The following is a 22,620-nucleotide window of genomic DNA, read 5'->3' as shown; positions in this document are numbered from 1 at the left end:
ACCAGCTTAAATACAGGTTATTCTAATAAGACTATCTCACAATGCACTGTGGGTAGATACAGTCGAATCTCGTTGTTTTCAAGTTCATTGTCTTATATAAACTATAAGTTTGGATACTGTGCAAATGCTGCAGTTCTCTTGAAACAATCTGTCTACCTGAATTGCCTTTTCTGTAAGATGAAGATGCCCACCTGACAGATACACTACTGTACTGCCGGGCTCTAAATATAGCTCTGTGTCGTCTCTTAAAGGCGTACATCTCCCTCCAGTGGCTACATTTCTGAAAAACACACAAGAAATTAAAAGGCTGTGACTAAAGAATGTAGAAAAGAGGATATACAGAAACTCATACACAGAATGTCTTTATTTTGTCGGGAAAATGATCTAGAACAGAACAACATGTTTGTTGCTTTCCATTTTGTGTGAAACAATTTGTTTCTTGTTTGCTGTGAAACGTCCCATGTTTGTCTTTAATTCGTGCATTACTGTGTATTTGTTGGTGTTTCTGTTTGTTTGTTTTTTTTTGTTTGTTTTGTTTTGTTTTGGGGGTTCTTTCTCCAAATACAGAGAGTTCTCCAAGGAGAGGGAAAAGGCCAAAGCTCGCGGAGACTTCCAGAAGCTGCGTGAAAAGCAACAGCTGGAGGAGGATCTGAAGGGTTACCTGGACTGGATCACTCAGGCTGAGGACATTGACCCTGACAATGAGGACGAGGCAGATGAGGAGAGCAAGCGTAACCGTAAGCGCCGTCTGACCCGCTTCCTTTTTCCGGCTGTTAACGCTACGCTACCATCACAAGAGAGCTTCAATGCAAATAACTGGTTGAAGCTACTCTTGCCATGTCAAGGATAAATATCAAGTAGTGTACATCATTACTGGTTTGAGAGAGTTTCTTTTTTCTTGGTTAAAAGCAGTATCTTCAAACCAAAAATCACTCTGGAGAAAGAACGTGACATTGCTTAAATCAGAATTGGTGCTGTGTCCTGACTTATTGGGTCTAAAGTGCTCCATTTTTCATATTGCCCCAGATAACTGGTCAATTACGCTGAGACATATTGAGAACAGATAGAGGGGGTATTAATTAGAAAAAAATCTTAATAATCTAACACATCATTTAAGTCCTCTTTGCTTTTAGCCCAATAATTCTGCTTGAATCAAGCAGGAAGAAAGCCACCAGAGATTTGAAACCAGCATCATGGAAATCTTAATTAGGTCTGATTGAGCCCTGAAATATTCAGTTTTCTCATGCAAATTTGCAAAAATGGATGCTATAATGGAGCTAGACAAGGCAAGTTGATCAATTGTGCCAGCTGATCACCACAGTTAAAGAAAAACAAAACAAAACAGGACTATAGTGATTTCAGAGGACTCCTGGGATTTAGTGATGATCCACTGTGCTTCTGAATAGTCTACCTTTTGGTTATAGAGAAGCAGAGTACACATACTGACAAATGCGTAGATGCACAAATATCGACACAGAGGCCAGTATTGACATCCATATGTGGATATGTGAAAGGTGTTTGAAACGAAATGATCAGACTAGTTTTGTTTCCAGCCTCCATGTATGTCGGTGATGGAAGTGGAGCACTCTGTAAGCACCAGTGAAAGGAAGGAAAGGAAGGAAAGGAAAGGAAAAAAAAAGAAACATGTTACTCAAGCAGTAGAAAAAAAGTGATCCAAATCCTCTTTATATAAGCGGCACACATGATACAGAAAAGAAAACCTGCAACTGCTTCATCCTAGAGTTTGAGCTTGGGTTTTCTATTTTTTGCCTTTTGTCAACTCATTATGATTTCCCCACGTCTGTTATGTACTCCTTGTGTATATTCCTGCCTCTTCCACCAGTCTATTGCTCCAATTTTTCAGAACAGCGGTGCTCTGTAAGTTTACCAGAAAGCAGGAAAATCGCCGTTAATTGTGCCGTGTTAGAAGAAGGGAGTCCATACTGCTTTTCTAAAACATCCATGCTGGCTTTATAGTGTGTGTCCACGAAACATGAACCCCTACTAACATGTTCAAAGGTAAATGCTTTAATTCGCATGGTCACATGTTAGTACAGGGCGCTGCCACCTCCAGACGCTTCCTTTGACTAACAGCTCTCTGTGTCGTTCTTCTGCCCTCCTCAGTGTCTGCGGTGTGGCTCCTGCTGCTCTTGTCGTGGTTGAATATTGATATTTTGAAAACTGTTGTTGTCCTGTGGTGCTTGTCTGCTCTGACCCATTTTGATAGCAGCCCATTCTCGCCCCCCTCCCCTCCATGTCCCTCTGCTGTGCCGTTGTGTCTGAATGCATTGGCTTGCATGCATTACACATGAAGGGGTGACTCTGGCTGACCTTACTGAGAAGAAGAAAGGAAGGTTTGGGTGGTTCAGCCAGTCGTCCGACACTCATGGTAAATCCTGTGGTTTCCCTCCAGTGTTCTTTAGCTTTTGTGTGTGTGTGTGTGTGTGTGTGTGTGTGTTAGTGTTTTAAGATCAAACTGATCTGATACAGAAAATTTAGCTCATATTTTCTCAAACTATTAAGACTAGACTGAAATGTACATTGTCATTACTGCAATATTACCAGTCAGTGTCATATTACTGACCAGGATAGATTAATAAGTCTGTTGCTTTGTGGGTGTGTGTGTGAAACCTGACAAAATATACCATCACATTGTGCTTTACAATTGTTTTTTACCTGTTGTGTCCAAACATCACAGCCTTCTTACGTTTCTCCTTATGTCCTCGTCCTGAATAAAAACCCCTTGTCTCTTACCTATTAAACTAGTCCGATATGGAAGAGCCGTACAGCTGTGCTTGATAGCAACCACACCCTGTTTCCCTCCCGTGTTCCACTTCAAATGCAGGAGCTCAGTATGAATGTAGGAAACAGGGTTAAACCCAGATGACTACTCCAGCAGTCAGCACTATTTTCAGAGCTGAGAGCTGTCCGACCACTTAGGAATCAAAGCCGGCACGTCTGCGTAAGCTAAGCAGGAGAGCACACCACGCTCGCTCACATGAGTTAAAGCACCGAGACATTTCACACAGTTAATCATCATCAGTCTGCACACACACAGTCTTTCCAAAGTGCTGGCAGTAGTTTGAGTGTAGCATTTCAGAGACAGTTTAAAGAGCTCTGTCTTCCTCTCTCGGCTCCCGTCTTCTCTCCGCTCCTCGTTGTCTGCATCAGACAGCTCTCACGTAGCAGCTGTCCACTCGCCTGACCCACGTCAGCTCACTCTCAGCACTTGGTAAATGATACTGATGATGACAGTGATGCAGAGCTGTGGAACTTAGCACGTTCCTTTCATTGCGGTAGCTTTGTGATTGCACTGTGGCTTTGGAGATTAAAATCACTGTCATACAGTTCTTGTTCACCTGAAAAGAGTTTCTGAATTCTCTTTGTTTATATGTTTCTTGTGCATCTACGTTCTTGTTGATACAATGGGAACATTCTTTACACTTGCTCCTGATGGGAAGCATGCGTTGTGCCTTTCTGAAGAATCTTCTACCATTGCAAAGTGCATAGATTTTGTTTATATATATATTTTAAATATGCTCCCTTATTTGATGCCACAGCAAGCGTTCCAGCCAGTGAAACAGAGTCTGTGAACACCGAGAATCAGAACGGGGAGGATGAAAAGACGCCATGCTGCGGACCTCTGTGGTGAGAACTTTGCACCATGAACCTGTACACAGGATTTCTTTCGGTGTCACTAATTTCAGTCAGCACAGCCATTTTGCTGTGTCAGTGCCTGCTTTATCTCGTCATATGTGTTTAAAAAAACTGGTAAACTTCATGCTGCAAACATTGCAGCTGCACTTTTTTGGGGTTGATGTCAGTTAACTACATGCTAACAACTCATTTCTGTTACAAGATGCATTCATCAACTTTCACTTGTTCTTCTTTTCAGTCAAAAGATTTCAAAGTCAAAGTTCAGGTCAGTATATTTGTAGGTAGGCGTGTCTACATAGTGCATGTAGCTGTTAATATATGGTTTTTGCCTGCATTCAATCACACTGATTTTTATTTTGCTTGGCTTCTTTTTTACTGTATTTTTAATGAGATGTTACAGGGAATGATAAATCAACAACTTTTATATAGTCAGCATGTGCTATAAGGTATTTTTAGAGAATAGGCTTACACAGTACTTTTCAGCTCATTTACTGTACTGTATGACTTGCAGAAACGCATTGATGCAGTCCCCTGTGGGCATTCACCCATACTTCACTGCGTTCTTCTTATTACACACACTTTCGAGGCACACACTTTCGAGATTTTCTTAAAAACACTGCAGTGATGAGTTTGTTCCATTGTTTTGACTTCATAATCTGTGTGACTGCGTCTTGTGTTCTTTATGTGCAAACTGAGCCTCTATGTGCTGAAAGTGTCCTTTGCCATTGCAGTCGGCGCTGGCGCCGATGGAACAGATTCTGCCGCAGGAAGTGCCGTTTGGCTGTCAAGTCAGTGCCTTTCTATTGGCTGGTCATCATCCTTGTGTTCCTCAACACCCTGACCATATCATCAGAACATTACAACCAGCCTTTGTGGCTGACACAGGTGCAAGGTACGAATTACAAACGTCTCATTTTGAAATAAAATGAATGAATTTGTTTAAATGGGTTATCTTCTATTAATTAGTGTTTTTTAAAGGATTACTTAATGTAACATGTTGTCATGATGTTCTCATGAAATATCAGAATATTTTTACTAATTTGATTTTTTTCCCATCTTCTCTATTACTGTATGTATTTTGTGGATGACTAAGGCTAAATTGTTTTAAATGTCATGATTTTTATGCAAATAATGTATTTCATTAATGTGAATTGTGTAGATTCATAGCAAGATTTTGTCTAACTGTGATAAAAAAATAAAGAAATAGAAATAAAAAATAGAAATGAGGTTGAAGTAAAAAAGAGTAATAATTAAATGAAGTGCACACAAAGAAAAAGCTACAAGAAGCTGCAAGAAGGTGTAATATAAAATATTTGTGCAACCAGAGGTTTGATCTACTATATGTTGCATTAAAAGACAGAAAACCCCTCCAATACATAATGCATCACTCTCTTTCACTATTTATTCATCTGATTTAATATCTTTTCCTCTGCTTTTCAGATGTGGCCAACAAGGTGCTGCTGGCCCTGTTCACATGTGAAATGTTGGTAAAGATGTACAGTCTTGGGCTGCAGGCTTATTTTGTGTCACTCTTCAACCGCTTTGACTGCTTTGTTGTGTGCGGAGGAATCACTGAAACCATTCTGGTGGAGCTGGAAATCATGTCTCCACTCGGTATCTCTGTGTTCCGCTGCGTGCGCCTGCTGAGGATTTTCAAGGTCACACGGTAAGACTGTCAACATGCTGTGCGTTCGTGCTCGTGTGTTCACAGTCTCGTGCCTGTGGAGTTCGATTAAAATCCCGTCCGTCCTCCTCTCTCTTGGTCAACCTTCTGTTTAGACACTGGCAGTCTCTGAGTAACCTGGTGGCATCGCTGCTCAACTCCATGAAGTCCATTGCTTCCCTGCTTCTGCTGCTCTTCCTCTTCATCATCATCTTCTCCCTGCTCGGCATGCAGGTGTTTGGTGGAAAATTCAACTTTGACGAAACCCAGACAAAAAGGAGCACCTTCGACAACTTTCCCCAGGCCCTCCTCACTGTGTTTCAGGTATTAACAGAGTTCAGATAATGTCATACAGTAAAATCTGACTGTTAAATACAAATACGCAGCAAGTGAAATAGGCTGAAAATGTAAATAAAATTGGTGAAGGGTGTGTTTCATACAGATGTAGAAGAATTTGTGGCAGACTAAACAGATTCTGTGAACAAGCCATTATATGAGTCAGTATTTGCCCATTTTAGAGATTTTGGTGTATATGTCAGTTCAGAAGTAACAAGAAGTTGTAGAACAGATTTATAAAAACAACTAAACATTCAAGGATCGTGAGTGTGCCTGAAGGCTGAACTCTTGAGAGAAGTTTTTCAAAAGAACATTTTGATCTCTTTATATGGCATGGTTTGTGAGCGGCAGGCTGAAAGGTTGTGGCAGATTGAGCACAGCGGACTAAAGTGAGACACTGTAGACGGGAGAATTGTACCACAGATGAATGAGCAGACAGACACCACACATGAGGAGACACAGGTTAGCAAAAACACAGAATTGAAGTGCTGCTAGTAAACCTCTGGAGAGAGGTGATGTATACATGCAGGAGGGACTGGACTGGAGATTGGATTTTAGTCAGGAAAAGCACAGCCTGAAATATTACTACTATTACTACTTTTAGGTAGCCACTATTAGGAATACATGTTCAACTGCTGGTTAATACAAATATGTAATCATGTGGCAACAACTCACGACATTAGGGTAAGTAGGCGTGATCAAGACAACCTGCTGAAACTCAAACTGAACCATCAGAATGGAGAAGAAAGGTGATTTAAGTGACTTTGAATGTGGCATAGTGGTTGGTTCCAGATAGGATGCTCTGAGTATTTCAGAAAGTGCTGATCTGCCGGGATTTTACAACACAACCATCTTTATTATTTACAGAGAATGGTCTGAACAGAAGAAGTTATCCAGTCACCAGCAGTTCTCTGGCAAAAATGCCTTGTTGATATCAAAGGTCAAATGAGCAGATGAGCTACAGCAGCTAAGAATAGGAAACAGAGGCAGTTCACACTGGGTCACCAAAATTGAATAATAGAAGACTGGGAAAATGTTGCCTGATCTCATTAGTCTTGAATTCTGCTGTGAAATTCAGATGATGGGGTCTGAATTTGGCATTTGGCAGATCTGAATCCAGTTTAACACCTGGGATGTGGTGGAATGGGAGATTTACATCATGCAGCCGATCAATCAGCAGCAACGCTGTGATGCTGTCATGTCAGTATGGCACCAAATCTCTGAGGACTATTTGTGGCACCGTGTTGAACCTGTGTCATGAAGAATTAAAGCAGTTCTGAAGGCTAAGGGAAATACCAAGGTGTACCTAAAAAAGTGGCCGTGAGTGTCAATTCCTAAAACAATTCGGCATAAGACCACAACGTCAAAATGCATATGAATGCCAGTAAACTTGTTTCAACATCCACATCATACCCACAATCACTGCAAATTTACTGCAGCTCTAACATGTTCATTGTAGCCACCCTGCATCGTATAAAGCAGCTGCCACTTATTATGCTTGATGTTTTTCAGTTGTTGTGTTTCTCACATAATAAATATTGTGAACTATTCAGATTCTGACTGGAGAAGACTGGAATGCTGTAATGTATGATGGGATCATGGCGTATGGTGGCCCGTCCTCCTCTGGAATGATTGTGTGCTTTTACTTCATCATCCTATTCATCTGTGGAAACTGTATCCTCGCTCACACTGACAAAGGTGTAGCTGTTACAAAGAAAACAATAATTCTTTGTATCCACTGCAGACATGTGTTATTGATTAGTCACTAGAATTTTACTTTATTCGTAGTGGGAGAGTTGTTCTCGACTTAACACTTTACTCAGATATCCTCTTGAATGTCTTCTTGGCTATCGCTGTGGACAACTTGGCAGATGCAGAATCTCTCAACACAGATGAAGGAGACAAAAAAGGGTGACCGTCCAATATGTCTCTCTCTGACAACGAATTACTTCAAATATTTGCTTGGATAATTGGTCAAACTCCAGTCTGCATTTATAAAAATATCTGTGTTCATTACAGGGACAAAAAAGATGATGATAAAGATGACAAGGTATTCTTTTTTTAATTTTATTAAGTCAGAAAACATGTTTACAGTTTGAAAAGTTACGCGTGTTACACATTACATATTTCCTGCTTTCGTTTAAGGAGGAGGAGGAGGACAATGACGACACTGCAGCGGAGGAGGAGGATCCTGAAGTCCCATCGGGGCCTCGGCCGGTCATCTCCGACCTGGTAAAGAAGGAGAAGATCACTCCTATCCCAGAGGGAAGTGCCTTCTTCATCTTCAGCAACACAAACCCGTAAGCTGAAATTATGTTTGTGCAGACACAAACAGGTCGCTATTCATATCACACTGATGTCTGCTGTGTTTTTGTTGTTGTTTTTCTTCAGGGTTCGTGTGTTTTGCCACAGACTCATTAATCATCACATTTTCACCAACCTCATCCTGGTGTTCATCATGCTCAGCTCCGTCTCCCTCGCTGCTGAGGATCCAATCCGAAACTTCTCAGCTCGCAATATTGTAAGTTTATAAACCCTGTCATAAAATTTTTGAACTTCAAATGAACAGATTAATAAAGTCACATAAATGAAGTAAAATAATTTAAAAATAACTTTTCTCATGTTTGCCTTTGCGTAACAATTTGTGATGCTTCTATAAATGACCGTACTCTTGGTTTTGCATGTTTTAGCCCATTTATTGTAATTACTACAATCAGGGATCTCAGACTCTTTTTACATTGTGGGCCACATAGGAAGTCTGTCAGCACAACTCTTTGGGCTTAAATTAGTCAAAATTGACATGTACAGATAAAGTTCTGGGAGCTCATGGCCTGTTCTGCAATCATGAAAAAAGGTTTTTGGTCATTCCCAGAAAATGTAATTTTTTCCAATTTGTTAAGACTGTTGAACCCACTATAAAAAATGCACAATTCTATAGATAATGAAAAACAAGAATTTTTCTGTTTATCTATTACTTGACTTAAGTGCAGTATGAATGGCGGTAGGTGAGCTTTTTATCAGTAGAAAAAGCTGTAAAACCTTTGAAAATACGGTTAGAATTTCGAAATTTGTGTCCCCCAGTGAGCTGGATTGGAGTCTTTGTCACCTGAGCCTTGTGCTTGGCATCCCTGCTATAGCTGATCTTTGTACTTTATATGGATGATTTTGCAAAGCATACTCTACATGAGTTTATACACTTTTGTAAAAACATAAAAAAGTAACAAAACAAAAGATGCATTTTACTTTTAATATAAATCACTTATTTTCCATAGTAATCAGTAATAGGATGACATTCAATACTCTTTTTACTGCAGTGAAAATGGTATGTATGTATATGTATTTCTGCACTTCACAATTTCTTTATCTTGAGCCATGTGATTTATTCTCTCTTTAACCTAGAGAAGAAAGCATTAGATACAGTTTATTTTCTAAAACATATATTCAGTGTAATTGTCCTGTCAGGACACCGGGATAAGTACTTGAAAATCTAGTGTCTATATTGAAAGCGGACATCTGATCGCTCTGTTCCTTCTGGTCCTTTCCAAGATATAGAGATCAAGTCGTTAATGGCAGCCTTTTAAATCTAAGACACTTCAAGTTCACATTGTCCTTTTATAGTATTGTTTGTCTTTTATTGTTTTGCATGTGATTGCAGTACATTTAGTAGAGCTTTTGATTAATTAGTTGGGCATGCATGTGCTTTACAAGAAAATAAAAAACACAGTAGTCCATCAGACTAGTTCCTGATTTCTGTTCCTCGATTTGCACTTCCATTTAAAAGCAGATTGAAGCTCCTTGTCTGCTTCAAGGTGCAGACTCGTTTTTTATGAGCTAAAACAGGCAAAAACAGCTGTAAGGTCAGTAAGTAACTTTGCTGTGAGTTCTTCACTCTAACAAATCCTTTCCAGAAAATGCTTTCATTTTTTTCCCCTTTCATCTTGTTAACATGTAATGTATGACGCTGCACAATGAACTGTCTTTGTTAAACATCTACGTTGCTTCTTGCAGATACTTGGTTACTTTGACTATGCTTTCACGGCTATCTTTACTGTTGAGATCGTTTTGAAGGTAAATTCCCTGTGTCCCCTGTGCGTGCTGTAACTAACCACACCCCAATAACATTCCAAACGTCTCGTTGCCTTCCAGGTCCTAGGCTATGCAGATTATGTCTTCACTAGTATGTTTACATTTGAGATCGTATTGAAGGTAACCCCTTAAATGACAACGAGAGCCTTGCTGCATTCTCTCCTTGTGTGTCACCCGCCACTCAGTACAACCTGGCTTGTTTGTTTCCTTTCTCTTATTTACTTTTTTCTTCATGGCACCTCTTTTAAAAAGCAAAAAAAAAACAGCAAAAAAAAAAAGAAGAAGATGAAGCGAATTTTGGAATTGTTAGTCACTATTTTGAACACACGAACACAAACACAAGATTTGCTCAAATTGCACTGATGAAAGAACTGTTAGGGGAAGGAAACATCATGAACATTTACATTATACTCACATGGGTGTCACTTCATTCGGGCAGTCATTGCTGAAATGATTTTGATGATGCAGATATGTAATACGTAATGCAACCCCCTCCCGTGTGATGCAACACAATTTTTTAACGGGCTGCTCAGACATATCAGAGCATTGGCTGAAGTTGAGTTTGAGGTCATCTTCAGAGTGGCGGTGATTGAAAGTCGAAAATCAACTCCAGTCAAAGCTAACTCCATGCCTCTCGTACTGACTGCTCCTCAGATTACCCATAAAAGAGGGGGCAAAATCAACCATGCTCCTGCCGAGCATGGTTCAGTCTGCTTTCCCCGACTGAGTGCATAGAAATGTGGAGTTTTCTCTGCAGCTTTTTTCTTTCTTTTTTCAGTGGGAGTGGGCAAACACTTGCCAACCCAGTGCTGTTTGACTCTAAATCGTCCACTGCTCTTAGTGAGCAACTTCATCCAGTCCTTGTCTGCAGGTCTCCACATTTACATGCACTCTTGGAAGGAATCCTTTACTTTTATTATTTGAAGAAGAGTTATTTTGGCTGGTTTTTCTTCTCTGCCTGCTGATCTCTGGAGTTTTAATTGGGAGCTGCTTCCCCTTACGCTGAACTATTAAAGAACATAATGGAATGTGCTTTAAGCCGACGGTCCACATGAATGTGACAGTAAGGCCATTTCTATTTTCCAATCTCTATAACTAGAGCTCTTGCAGGTAGTAAATATCCCTGACGTCATGGCAACAAAATGCATGTTTTATTGCCTCCCATAGTAGATTGTGAAATGAATGACTTACTACTACATTCATGTAGCTAAGGGCCGTGGGGGTGGCGATGGTAGATTTTAGCCTCATGTTTCACTGCTCTGAACTCGCCACCCCGAATCAGAGTGATCTATAAGAGTGTGGAGACGTGTGCGGGCGTGTGTGTTTGACTGTGAGATAATGGGAATGAGTGCTGAGAATGAGTTTTTCCTATTTAAACTGTTAGCTCAGTGTGTTTGTTTGTTTCTGTTGGAGTGTGAGGAATGCAACACTGTATTTGTTTCTGGATGCTACATGTTTTTTTGTTTTTTTTGGTCATTTGCTCTTTTAACTTCCTCTGTCCTCTCCTTAGATGACGACATATGGAGCTTTTCTTCATAAAGGAGCATTCTGCAGGAATTACTTCAACCTTCTGGACCTGCTGGTGGTGGGAGTCTCCCTCGTTTCCTTTGGCATTCAGTGAGTACAGAAAAACCAGAACATATTTGCATTAAGCTTTTTGCACAAACAAAAAGGTTTCATTCATAAGAAAAATAGTTAAAGGAAGAAAGTTAGGAAATAAACTAAAATCCCCTTTGAGCAATAATATAGAGGTGAAAAGAAGTTCAATCATCTGAGCACTTTATGTCATTTTTGATCTTTTGGTTGAAGCAGGCCATACAAGCAGAGTGCAGCAGTTACTCCTCCTGAAGTGGTTCTTGACCCCTAAAAAAGCTCATATTTCTCTGATTCTTCTTTTTTACAAACTGTTATTATTATTTGTTTACACTCAGGTCTTCTGCCATCTCTGTGGTGAAGATTCTCAGGGTCCTTCGAGTACTTCGACCCCTGAGGGCCATCAATAGAGCCAAAGGCCTGAAGGTGGGTGCTACTCGAGACCTTTTCTAGCATGTCTACAATAGCCACTATCTGAAACCTTAGCTTTAAACATTTTTATCTGTGTCTTACAGCACGTTGTGCAGTGTGTGTTTGTGGCCATCAGAACTATCGGTAACATCATGATCGTCACCACGCTGCTTCAGTTCATGTTTGCCTGTATAGGCGTGCAGCTGTTCAAGGTGAGCATCTCTGAGTTTGAAAAACATCAATAATACACATCAATCCAAAGAAGTTCAAAATGTGTAATAACAGCAAAAACGTTTCCTTTTCCTTTTTCCAGGGAAAATTCTATCGCTGCACAGATGAAGCTAAGTCCAGCCCAGAAGAGTGCAAGTGAGTTTCATCCCATCTTGCTCCTGAACTGCAGATGTCCTGGTTTAACATCACATGTTGGACTTAAACCTCCATGCAACATGTTTTGTCACAGGGGCACCTACATCCTGTACAAAGATGGAGACGTGAACCAGCCAACTGTCCACAAACGGGTGTGGCACAACAGTGACTTTAACTTTGACAACGTCCTCATGGCCATGATGGCTCTGTTCACTGTGTCCACCTTTGAAGGCTGGCCTGCGTAAGATTGAAAGATATCATCACTGAGCTGATTACGTTTTAGATAATGTACGGAGAAAGCCTGAATTTGTGAATCTGAATCACGTGTTGGCTTGTTCTCATCTTTCTTTAGGTTATTGTACAAGGCCATTGACTCCAACAGGGAAAACCTTGGTCCCATTTACAACTACCGCGTGGAGATTTCCATCTTCTTCATCATCTACATCATCATCATCGCCTTTTTCATGATGAACATCTTTGTAGGTTTTGTGATCGTCACATTTCAGGAACAGGGAGAGAAGGAGTATAAAAACTGTGAACTCGACAAGAACCAGGTCAGAGTCATTAGAAGCACAAAACATTATGTGTAAAGTATGACGATTAGTTTTGAAGGCTTTTCTCTGGGGTTCCTCTCACTTTGTGTCAAGAAAAACAAAACATCAACAAAGTAGCAAGACAGATGAAGTTCTAATGCTGATGACCTCCTTTACATTTTTAATATTGTGTCTCATTTAAAAGGGAACGTTAAGATTGTTCTTAAATGATGATGTTAAATATTTTGTGTATTTGTGTGCAGCGTCAGTGCGTGGAATACGCTCTTAAAGCCCGTCCTCTGAGGAGATACATCCCAAAGAACCCATACCAGTACAAGTTCTGGTATGTGGTGAACTCCACTGGGTTTGAGTACATCATGTTTGTGCTCATCATGCTCAACACACTCTGCCTGGCTGTACAGGTAAGAAGTCAAGTATTTACCTGCCAGACAACCAGTCATCAAAGAGTCTTTGAAGTTATGGATTTTTCTACTTGGAGAAACTTTTGTTGAAGCATACACTTGTGCCACATGAGTGACCTCGGTTTGAATTTTCTGGGACGTCTGTTAAAGATTGTGGCATTGCGTTAACACACACCTGAATGCTTCAAACCGGCAAACTGCCAAAGCCTCTGTTATTTTATAGAGGTACTTGCTGATAATCATTTAACCAACCCCAGAACATGGCTGCTCCTTACCCTCTGAATGCTAATGGAAGCAATAAAGGTGTTTTTAGTTTTTTCCCACTACTGCATGGAGTCCACAAGACTGTAAATGTGCAGACTTAAATCATTAGAGTATCTCGTAAGTTGCTGTAAGTCTTTTCATTAGTATGGATGTGTCAGCCTGTAAAATGTCATTTTCAGTTGCTCAGGTTTTGCTATTTTTTCTTGACAGAATTATAAGAAGCAATGTGGTGAACATAAGTGCATGCAAAAGTACTAGAGTCACAGAAAAACATAAAAAATGCAAACAGACTGTTTGTTCAGACACATCGCATTACTTTCCCATTGTATATTGAATACATTGAATCTTTATGTTAACCGAACATCTCCATCTCTGTCTGCAGCACTACGGCCAGTCTGCACTCTTTAACTACGTGATGGATATTCTCAATATGGTCTTCACTGCTGTATTCACTGTGGAAATGGTTCTCAAACTCATCGCTTTCAAACCCAGGGTGAGCTGACATGAAGCATCAAATTAAGTCCAGCTATTAAACGGATGCATTTGCTGTGAAATGCTTTTGCTTATTAGAGTAACTTTTCAACATTATGAGATGAGTTAGAAGGACAATACCGCTCAGATGTATATACACTAACTAGTAGTCAGTTAGCTTAGCTAATCATAAAAAATATGAAGGGGGCAAAATGTGCCATACACAACTGGCAAACCCAAGAGCTGACTTTGAATGGTAGGTCAGTCCCCTTAGACACCTCAGTTCACATGTCCAGCCTTACAGCAGAAATAAACATGTTTGCAGCCTGCTATAGAAAGAGATTTGGTGGTAGCATCCAGAATACTAAACCATTACTTTACAGAACATCACAAACCCGTTCATAATGATGGTTATCCAGCTTTTATGTACAGTCTATGGTTATATTCAGTTTCTTTATACACTCAAAAAAATCTGTTGTTCGATGAACACAATTTAATCACAGCACCTTTTTCCACGTGATTTAACCAAGTACAATAACCCATTTTTGACCATGTCAAACCAACACATTTGGCATTTGATGGTTTAATGTAATCTGATTACTCTGGATCAACGTAGTATACTTACATTGACTTGAAGTGATTCATTTAAGTATGTAAAGTGAAATTTGTTTTAATTCTTTTTACACAAGTTAAAAACTTTAGGAAAAAATAATGAAATCTTGTTGTTTGAACAACTACTTTGTTAATCAAGGCAATTACTGCTAGTCTTTCTTAATGAACCAATATGGGGGTTGATTATTTCATAGAGACAAACAACCATTTGCACTTACATTCATGGGTAATCTAGAATCACCAATTAACTTAACCCTAATTACACACTGCAAACCAGCCAGATTGTGGATTTGAACCCAGGCCCTTCTTGCTGTGAGGCAACAGCACTAACCATCACACTATTCTGTCAATCCAGGCTTAACAAAACTAGGAAAGCTATGATTACAAGGCTTGATGCAGAATTTTCTGTATGTTTTTGTCCTTGACAGGTTAAACCACAATAAATAGCTATAGCATACACGTGGTGTGGGTGTAGTTGTCTGCCTCTTAAAACTCCAGCGATTTCCCTGCAGTTTGACATTTAATGCGATCTTGTGAATTTTGTGAGTCCAGGCAACTAACCACTCTTACTAGATTGTATCATGTCATCTCAACAAGAACAAATTAAGTTGCTGAATTTCATGCAGATGCTACATGATTTAATTACGTTCACCATAGAAACATGAAATTATTTAGTGCAAATTACAAGTTTGAATCTTGTACATGTAACAACCACCCAATTTCATTTTTTTGAGTGTACGAGCTTGCAGAAAATAACATTTCAGTATGACTGTTAGGTAAAGCAACGAGTGGTATCCATCTCTTCAGCATGTTTCTAAAACTGCGATTTGTAAAATGTTCAGTTATGTTTATTAAAGAAGCAGCATGTGGACATGTAAATATTTGTTTCCATTTCCCCTTTGGCGTCCCTGCCTGCTGACAGCTCTGTGTTGAGAAGAAGGACAGGATGCTAGTAAGACAAACACGTGTGGGGTGCCGTGCTTCCATTTTTAAGCTAAAAATAATCTTTTTTTTTTAACCAATTTTTTAGTCACGGAGTGTTCATGTGTAATTTTATTGTTAGCATGGAATTTGTGCAAATTTAGTGTTCTGCAATCAGTCACAGTCTGTATAATCACGAGCCCTTCAGGTTAAGTAGCTAGCAGGGGTTTCCGTGTGTCCTTAAATAAGCAGTTTGTTGATTTAAATTTCAGTGTGAGAGTAAAGCCTTCTTGTTCTTGTGCTGATATCACATTTGACTCGCCCCACCACACGCTCAACCTCACTCAGGGATATTTTGGGGATGCCTGGAATGTGTTCGACGCCCTGGTTGTGATTGGCAGCATAGTAGACATTGTTCTCAGTGAGATTGATGTAAGTAAGCTCAGCTTGAAGCACCCCGCTGCTCTTTGACTTCTTTCCTTTCAGACCACCTCCACAGCAGGTTTTAGGGGCAGGACTCTGATTTCTGCTGCTTTGTCTAACTTTTTCCTCCTTTCTTTCTCTCTCCAACCCTTCCATTTCATTACAACGACTTCCTTTAAATTTCCACTCTTGTCTGATTGTCTTCCCCTATCCCTTCCCTTGGTCTCTCACTTTCATCCCCATCATTTCCCCTTACATGTACCTTCGTGCACTAACAGCACTATTTTGCTGATGCTTGGAACACATTTGATGCCTTAATTGTTGTCGGTAGTGTCGTCGATATCGCTATCACAGAAGTTAACGTAAGTACTTCTTCTTTCTGATTTGTAAGTTGAACTGAAGCCTTATAAGAAAGCCACCTGGCAAGTTTGAGTGTTATTAGCTTAAATTTACTGTGAATCTTATCTAGCTTCCGCTATAAAATATAATAGAAATGTTGAAAATGCATCCCTAATAAAAGAATTTAAAAAGTATGATTTAAAGCTGGCTGTTGGCTTTGTTTGTAAAACTTCAGTTTGATTTTCATGAAGCTTTTCTTTCATGCTAAATTGACCTAACTCAGATCTCTCCTGTTGGAGTTCTGCTTCTGTCTGTGCTGCTGTAACTTTTGTTGCAGTTTTTGACAGGACATCGCGACAAACTTGTTGATGAACGTGTTGATTATTCTGTTTATTCTTAGACATAGCAATGTCAAAACCTCACATTTCTTTGTGAACTGTGGCCAGAATTTGGTCCAGAGCAGGATGGTTTCTGATGTAGTTGTCTAACTCTTACTCTTGTTTATTTTGTTTCCATAGAAACTTGTAGAGGCAAGTATGGCAATGAAAAAATGTTGTTTGTGTGTAACCTTTTGTTGATGACAACTTTATCTTTGGGACCCCTTTGCTATGGACTAATGACAAAGACAAAGAGATTTTTGTAATTTCGCAGTACTTTAAAAAATTAATATCGAAGCTCATTAAAATAGTAGATGATTGCTTCTCTTTATAGCTTTCCCTTGATAAAAGAAACGTCTAAAAACAAAGACTGGACGTCTGCTTTTGTGCTTTTTTTGCTTTGAGCTTAGCTAGGACAAAAATAGTAAAAGAAAGTTCCAACAAACACCCAAATGTTGCATTTCCAGATAATAACTATGGTGAATATGGTGCTTACTATAGGGGTAGCATACCAAAGGCTTATCACCCAAATTGACCCTCCTCCCGCCTCCTGAGTGCTCTCATGTCTGAGCTGCAGTGCTGTTTTTCTGGAGTAATTTTTCATGTCTTCTTAGTTTGTGTTCCAAAATGTGTGTCTGCATGAGTGCACAACAAAACATTAACTTTGTTTGAAGCATAAGACACAGTGGTGTGTTTTCAGGTTTTTTATTGTTATGCATGTGTGTTTAATGTGTGTTCAGCGTGTGCTTTCGGTTGTATGTGCGAGTGTATGCAGAGGAGTGTGTTAGTGTGTGTGTGTTGGAGACGTGATGTTTATTTCACATTGTGGTTCTATGACATGCTTTTTCATGGCATTTCTTTCTTATTTGCACTGCATGTAAATGTTCAGATATTCTAGTTTTGCATTTATTCATAACAGGAGATCTGTTATGAGGATGTGTTTTGAGTCAGTAATATTTTTTTTTCTACTTGCTTGCTGTGTCAGTCATGACTCGTGTCATTGCTCAGATTCTTACCAGACTACCGTGACCTCTCCAAATGCATGCTGGGGTGTCAGACACTCACCTCATCCCCCTAACATCCTTTCCATGTCCCGCCTCTCGCAGATGGCGCTTGGCCACCCGCTCCATTCCCCTCCGGTCAGTTTTTTCCATAGAGCCTTGTGCAGTTTGTCCTTGTTCGCTTGCTACACTCCTCTTTACTTCCAGACAGAATGGCCCTGGTGCTCAGAGCTTGGAAATTCTACACAACATTAAGGGCAATAATGTTGGGAATTAAACCGATGAACCTATGAAGCTCAGCGTGTTTGGGAATTCCTAACAAAGGTTTACTTGTGTTTCCTAATGTCACCATTTAATGTCCTTAAAGTTGTGTAGAGGCCACTGTGGCTTCACATGTAGCTGCTGTAATGCATCAATCAGGGAACAGATCAAGTCACAGAGTGACCTAAAAGGAAACGATACTAAAAGTTAGGCCTCAGTTGTAGTGTTCACATCAAAGTAAAAATTCAGGTAAGGTCTGAAAATTTCCCAGGAGTTCAGTAGGCACGAATTTAGTGTGATTTTGTACACTTACAATGATGGTGGTTTAATGCAGCTGAGTCTGAGGTTCTTTGATGATCTTGTGTTTGTGTCTCTGTGAGTGATTGTCTCTGTGTTTTGTTCTGTCTTCCTGTAGTGAGCTCTTAAAGCTCAGAATGGAGCTCATATGTAGCGCAGGTGTGTAGACTCCAGTCAGGTGCATGAACACTCCCACAGCAACTCTCTACTTTTTCCTTCTTTCTACCTTTCTGCCTTTCTTCTTCTTCTCCCTGTTTCAGTATGGCTCAGTCTCTCTGGTTTTCTTTTCTGTCCCAGTCTTGGTCTCTATTGCTGTTTCCCTCCTCCTGCCTCTTTGTCTGTGTCTTTCTCTCTCTCTCTTTTCCTTCTCTGATGTTTATTCATATCCTTCTGCACCGGACTGTGAGAGCGCCCTGCTATGGCAGTTTTGTTGCAGGGCACTACTGACATGCATGAGTTGCTGCATTGCTATGAGTTCACATCATTCAAAGGTCTTGCGTGTGCGTGCAGTGCTTCCCCAGCAACGTGGCAATGCTGAACGCATGCTCCATCGGCGCTGTGGCCAGGATTACCTAAAGAACCTCCTCAGGCTAATTCTATTTTTTTTAATCATTTCTGCTCATGCTGCACCTCATAACGACAGTTTGCAAAATATTGACTCAAGCCACATCTGTCTGATTATCTTATGTTGTCAGTGCTGAGCCTTTCTGATATTTTCCACATGGAGCTAAATGCTTTTTTTTGCTGTAAAATCACATTATCATGATACAGGCTCAGCCTAACCACCATCACTATGACTGATGTTTCTTTTCTTTTTTTAAAAGTTTTGCATCTGGATTTTGTTTGGGGATAAATGCTCGCTGATTACAGCTGATGATATCAAATGATTTATTTGTCAATTGACATGAATTGCAAACAAAAGTTGTGTATGGGTATGAATCTGTGCGAGCGACTGTGTGTACATAATTGATCATACTCAAGCTCTTTTGGTCAGCAAATTTTCAGTCACTTAAAATGACAAACTATTGGATTGTGAACATCCTACTTGTACTCTCTTGTGTCTATTTGTGCCATAGATAATGCTTCAAGCGCACAATATATGATTTTTGTGCAGTCATATGTTGATGTGTACCTGTCTGAATCTGAAGCCTGCAGGGTATATGTCGAGATACAGCAGGACTCTGTAAGAACAGCACATGATGCTTTTATAGCAACATCGATTCATTGCATTTGTCAGTTAGACGTAACAACTCATTAACATCGTCTAAGAGGATCTCATCATCATTTAGTCTCATCAATAAAAACCATTACACCGGGGGAGTGATAAAGTTGTGTGTCAGTCTTAAATGTTGATTCGTATTTAAGTAATTTTATGTTGTATGTCAGTCAACCCCACATAGAAATGTTAAGTAATGTGAACTTGTTGTTTGGCAGTCTTTTAAAGTGTTAAGATAAGATTTAATGGTAAATACATGTGTGTCTTTGTCACAGTGAAACTATAAGACAGTTTGTCCTGTCAGTGAGAAGAGTAGTGACTGTGTTCTGTCTGCGTCTTTGCTGACGTGTGCTGGTGTCGTGTGATTTTAAAAACAAAACAAAACAAAAACTATCAAATGTGTTGTTCCACGTTTTTGGCCCATTGTGTGTTAGACCTGTGGCCTCTGTACAAGTCATTAATACAGGTCTTTGATTTTAAAGCCAACGGAGACTCCTCAGTTGGATGAGATGGGGGTAAGATGCTCCACCCCCCACACCTTTAACTCTGTCAGGGCCATGCCATGTTTGGATTTGCATTTCTCTGTTTAGTCTTCTGTTGTCAGTTACACTTTCTATGATCTGTTGCTTATTTCAAGTCCATGTTATGTACTATTACGTTTTCACGTTCAGGTTTCCTTTCTCGTTATATTTCTTTTCTTCTTTTCCTCATTTTGCTTTTGTTAGCTCCTTCGCATAAATCCTCAAAACATTTGCTTTTAATTTTTCCTTTTGTTTGGAGTTATTTCGAAGGAGAGTGTGTCTCTCAAACGTGACGTTTGTATCCTGTTAGGTGGGAGCGGTTTTTAAGCCGCTCTTCACGTTTGTATTGTTGACACTGCTACATGGTCTCTGCCACCATTCTTGGGTGGGGTAGTGACCCATGGATGACCCCTGGGATCAGGTCACCCAGCTCTGACCTGTGAACCTCCTGGCCGACCCGTTCGGGTTGGTCCCACTGTGACTCCGCATGCAGTGACTCTGGACTGAGGGTGCCATGCTTGTGCAGATGTGTCCTGTCAAGTATGGCAAGGTTTTCTCCAGCATGCTTGCCTCCTTGCTTCCTTCCCTGTAGGTCTTTACAGTGACAGGGAACCTGACAGTGCTTTATACACAGGCAGAAAAAGACACATATCAGCTGCCGCAGACTGCCTAACAGACTTCTCTAGATTGTGTTTTTTGAAGTCTTTACATTTGTTTTTGAGAGCTGCAATCATATCTGAAAGGCATAGCGGTCAAACCAGAAAATCTCTGCTCAAATAAAAGCAAAACTCTGCTTTGATTTAAAGATCCAGTTTCAGTTTTTCACTATGAAAAGATGCAGTGCTGCTTTCTCAGCTCATATGTAGCTGGTACAGACGTCTTGGATAAGACTTCATCATCCCATAAAGCACAGCCGGGTGCTCTGTGTTCACTATAAACGTGCTCTGTTGCTCTTCTGCTGCATAACACTGAATGTTTCCTCCACAGAACACAGAGGACAGCGCTCGAATCTCCATCACTTTTTTTCGTCTGTTTCGAGTCATGCGGCTGGTCAAACTTCTCAGCAGAGGAGAGGGTATTCGCACCCTGCTTTGGACTTTTATTAAATCCTTTCAGGTGAGATGCAGCACAAATGTTTAATCAATGTCTAAGGGAAAAATGGAAGTTGCTCATATGAATCTTTTTCTACTTTTCCCCTGTTTTTTGCCTTAAGGCTCTGCCATATGTTGCTCTTCTGATAGCCATGCTGTTCTTCATCTACGCTGTCATTGGCATGCAGGTTGGTAAACTGGACAGAAAATACTTTTTCCACAAATTTTTAACCACAACAGTAAGAGTGCAGTTGTATTCATTTGGCAATGTTTCTCTAACAGGTGTTTGGAAAGATTGCAATGGTTGATGGCACTCACATTAACAGAAACAACAACTTCCAGACCTTCCCACAGGCCGTGCTGCTTCTCTTCAGGTCTGTGGATAACTGATGTCAGGCCATCAGGAAAATCAAATTTGTTTTCTAGGTGATTAATTTGTGTGCGCCATGCCTGCGTTTTCTCCAGGTGTGCCACAGGTGAAGCGTGGCAAGAGATCATGTTGGCCTGTATGCCAGGGAAACTGTGCGACCCAGAGTCTGACTACAACCCCGGGGAGGAGATGACGTGTGGCAGTGGATTTGCAATAGTTTACTTCATCACTTTCTACATGCTCTGTGCTTTCTTGGTACACAAAAATGAAACTGTGTTTATCTAAGGATTCATTTCTTATCAGTTATACTTGCGTGGTGTGTATTGCACTACCTTATCATTTGCAGCATCAGTAGTGGGAGTTCTGTTTCTTAAAGATATCAGTTTTCACATCGCAGGTTTAATATGTGTAACATATTACTATACATATAACATTTGATCATTCTTACACCTAGAGCTAATATGAAATGGGGCAAAAATGAATAATCTTTAAAATCATCATAACATAAAACAACAGGTCCAAGTTATGTGCATCATAGCACAATAGTGTCAAAATAAAAATGTCCTTTCTATAAAATACAATGTGTTCCTAGAACCCTATGTATACTGTATGTCTGTTATTTTGAAAAAAATACTTTGTAAATATATTAAGACCTTTTTCTTTTATTTTCGTAGATTATTAATTTGTTTGTGGCCGTCATTATGGACAACTTTGACTATCTGACACGTGATTGGTCCATTCTTGGTCCTCACCACCTTGATGAATTCAAAAGAATTTGGTCAGAGTATGACCCTGAGGCAAAGTATGTGCTTTATTCCTCATCTGAATATTCATGTTCATGTTCATTTTTTAACTATGTCCATTACTTTCTATGTATTTTTCTCATATAGAGGCAGAATTAAACATCTGGATGTTGTAACCCTTCTTCGTCGCATCCAGCCTCCACTGGGTTTTGGCAAGCTGTGTCCTCACAGAGTGGCTTGCAAGGTCTCCTCTCCTCTCCTCTCCTCTCCTCTCCTCTCCTCTCCTCTTCTCTCCTGTCATTTTGATTAATAATTTCAGGTAGAAATGATGATTATTTTACAACAATATTAAAGGCTTGTTCTCTTCTTTCAGAGGCTGGTAGCCATGAACATGCCTCTGAACAGTGATGGTACTGTTATGTTTAATGCCACTTTGTTTGCACTGGTGCGGACAGCCCTAAAGATAAAAACAGAAGGTATAAATCAAACATGAATGACATTTCATTAAATTGCTGCTAAGAGAACAAAGAAAAATATTCCCCCAAAATTCAGCTCACGCACACACTGCATTAATTGTTCTCAACTTCAGTTTAAATGGCTGTAAAGTGGAGGGCTGGGTTCTCAGGGATGCTTGTTTCCCTGTGGT

General features: G+C 40.0%; 1 protein-coding gene across 3 annotated transcripts in view; it reads left to right on the top strand.

Moving 5' to 3' along the window:
- cacna1da (calcium channel, voltage-dependent, L type, alpha 1D subunit, a) overlaps positions 1–22,620 on the top strand; it is a 63,550-nt gene that overhangs the window by 29,863 nt on the left and 11,067 nt on the right. For 2 of the 3 annotated variants that reach the window (XM_085456784.1, XM_085456783.1), the window contains exons 9-37: positions 568–737; positions 2,315–2,389; positions 3,561–3,648; positions 3,896–3,922; positions 4,389–4,549; positions 5,098–5,323; positions 5,437–5,644; positions 7,210–7,330; positions 7,480–7,567; positions 7,676–7,706; positions 7,802–7,956; positions 8,048–8,177; positions 9,803–9,862; positions 11,253–11,359; positions 11,674–11,761; positions 11,851–11,958; positions 12,060–12,112; positions 12,207–12,353; positions 12,465–12,666; positions 12,909–13,067; positions 13,714–13,824; positions 16,037–16,120; positions 20,758–20,886; positions 20,984–21,049; positions 21,144–21,235; positions 21,327–21,486; positions 21,906–22,033; positions 22,122–22,218; positions 22,348–22,450. In XM_085456784.1, the coding sequence (XP_085312910.1) occupies positions 568–737; positions 2,315–2,389; positions 3,561–3,648; positions 3,896–3,922; positions 4,389–4,549; positions 5,098–5,323; positions 5,437–5,644; positions 7,210–7,330; positions 7,480–7,567; positions 7,676–7,706; positions 7,802–7,956; positions 8,048–8,177; positions 9,803–9,862; positions 11,253–11,359; positions 11,674–11,761; positions 11,851–11,958; positions 12,060–12,112; positions 12,207–12,353; positions 12,465–12,666; positions 12,909–13,067; positions 13,714–13,824; positions 16,037–16,120; positions 20,758–20,886; positions 20,984–21,049; positions 21,144–21,235; positions 21,327–21,486; positions 21,906–22,033; positions 22,122–22,218; positions 22,348–22,450 (3,374 nt within the window). Of the gene's footprint in view, positions 1–567; positions 738–2,314; positions 2,390–3,560; positions 3,649–3,895; positions 3,923–4,388; positions 4,550–5,097; positions 5,324–5,436; positions 5,645–7,209; positions 7,331–7,479; positions 7,568–7,675; positions 7,707–7,801; positions 7,957–8,047; positions 8,178–9,664; positions 9,725–9,802; positions 9,863–11,252; positions 11,360–11,673; positions 11,762–11,850; positions 11,959–12,059; positions 12,113–12,206; positions 12,354–12,464; positions 12,667–12,908; positions 13,068–13,713; positions 13,825–16,036; positions 16,121–19,731; positions 19,765–20,757; positions 20,887–20,983; positions 21,050–21,143; positions 21,236–21,326; positions 21,487–21,905; positions 22,034–22,121; positions 22,219–22,347; positions 22,451–22,620 lie in introns of all 3 variants that reach the window. The other variant, XM_085456785.1, reaches the window with a different exon arrangement.

The sequence above is a fragment of the Copadichromis virginalis genome, linkage group LG5 (genome assembly GCF_057382275.1).
Source record: "Copadichromis virginalis isolate Kocher_CV1m ecotype Utaka linkage group LG5, C_Virginalis_male_GT1.1, whole genome shotgun sequence".
Classification (NCBI taxonomy): domain Eukaryota; kingdom Metazoa; phylum Chordata; class Actinopteri; order Cichliformes; family Cichlidae; genus Copadichromis; species Copadichromis virginalis.
This window is presented reverse-complemented; position numbering and strand designations above follow the sequence as displayed.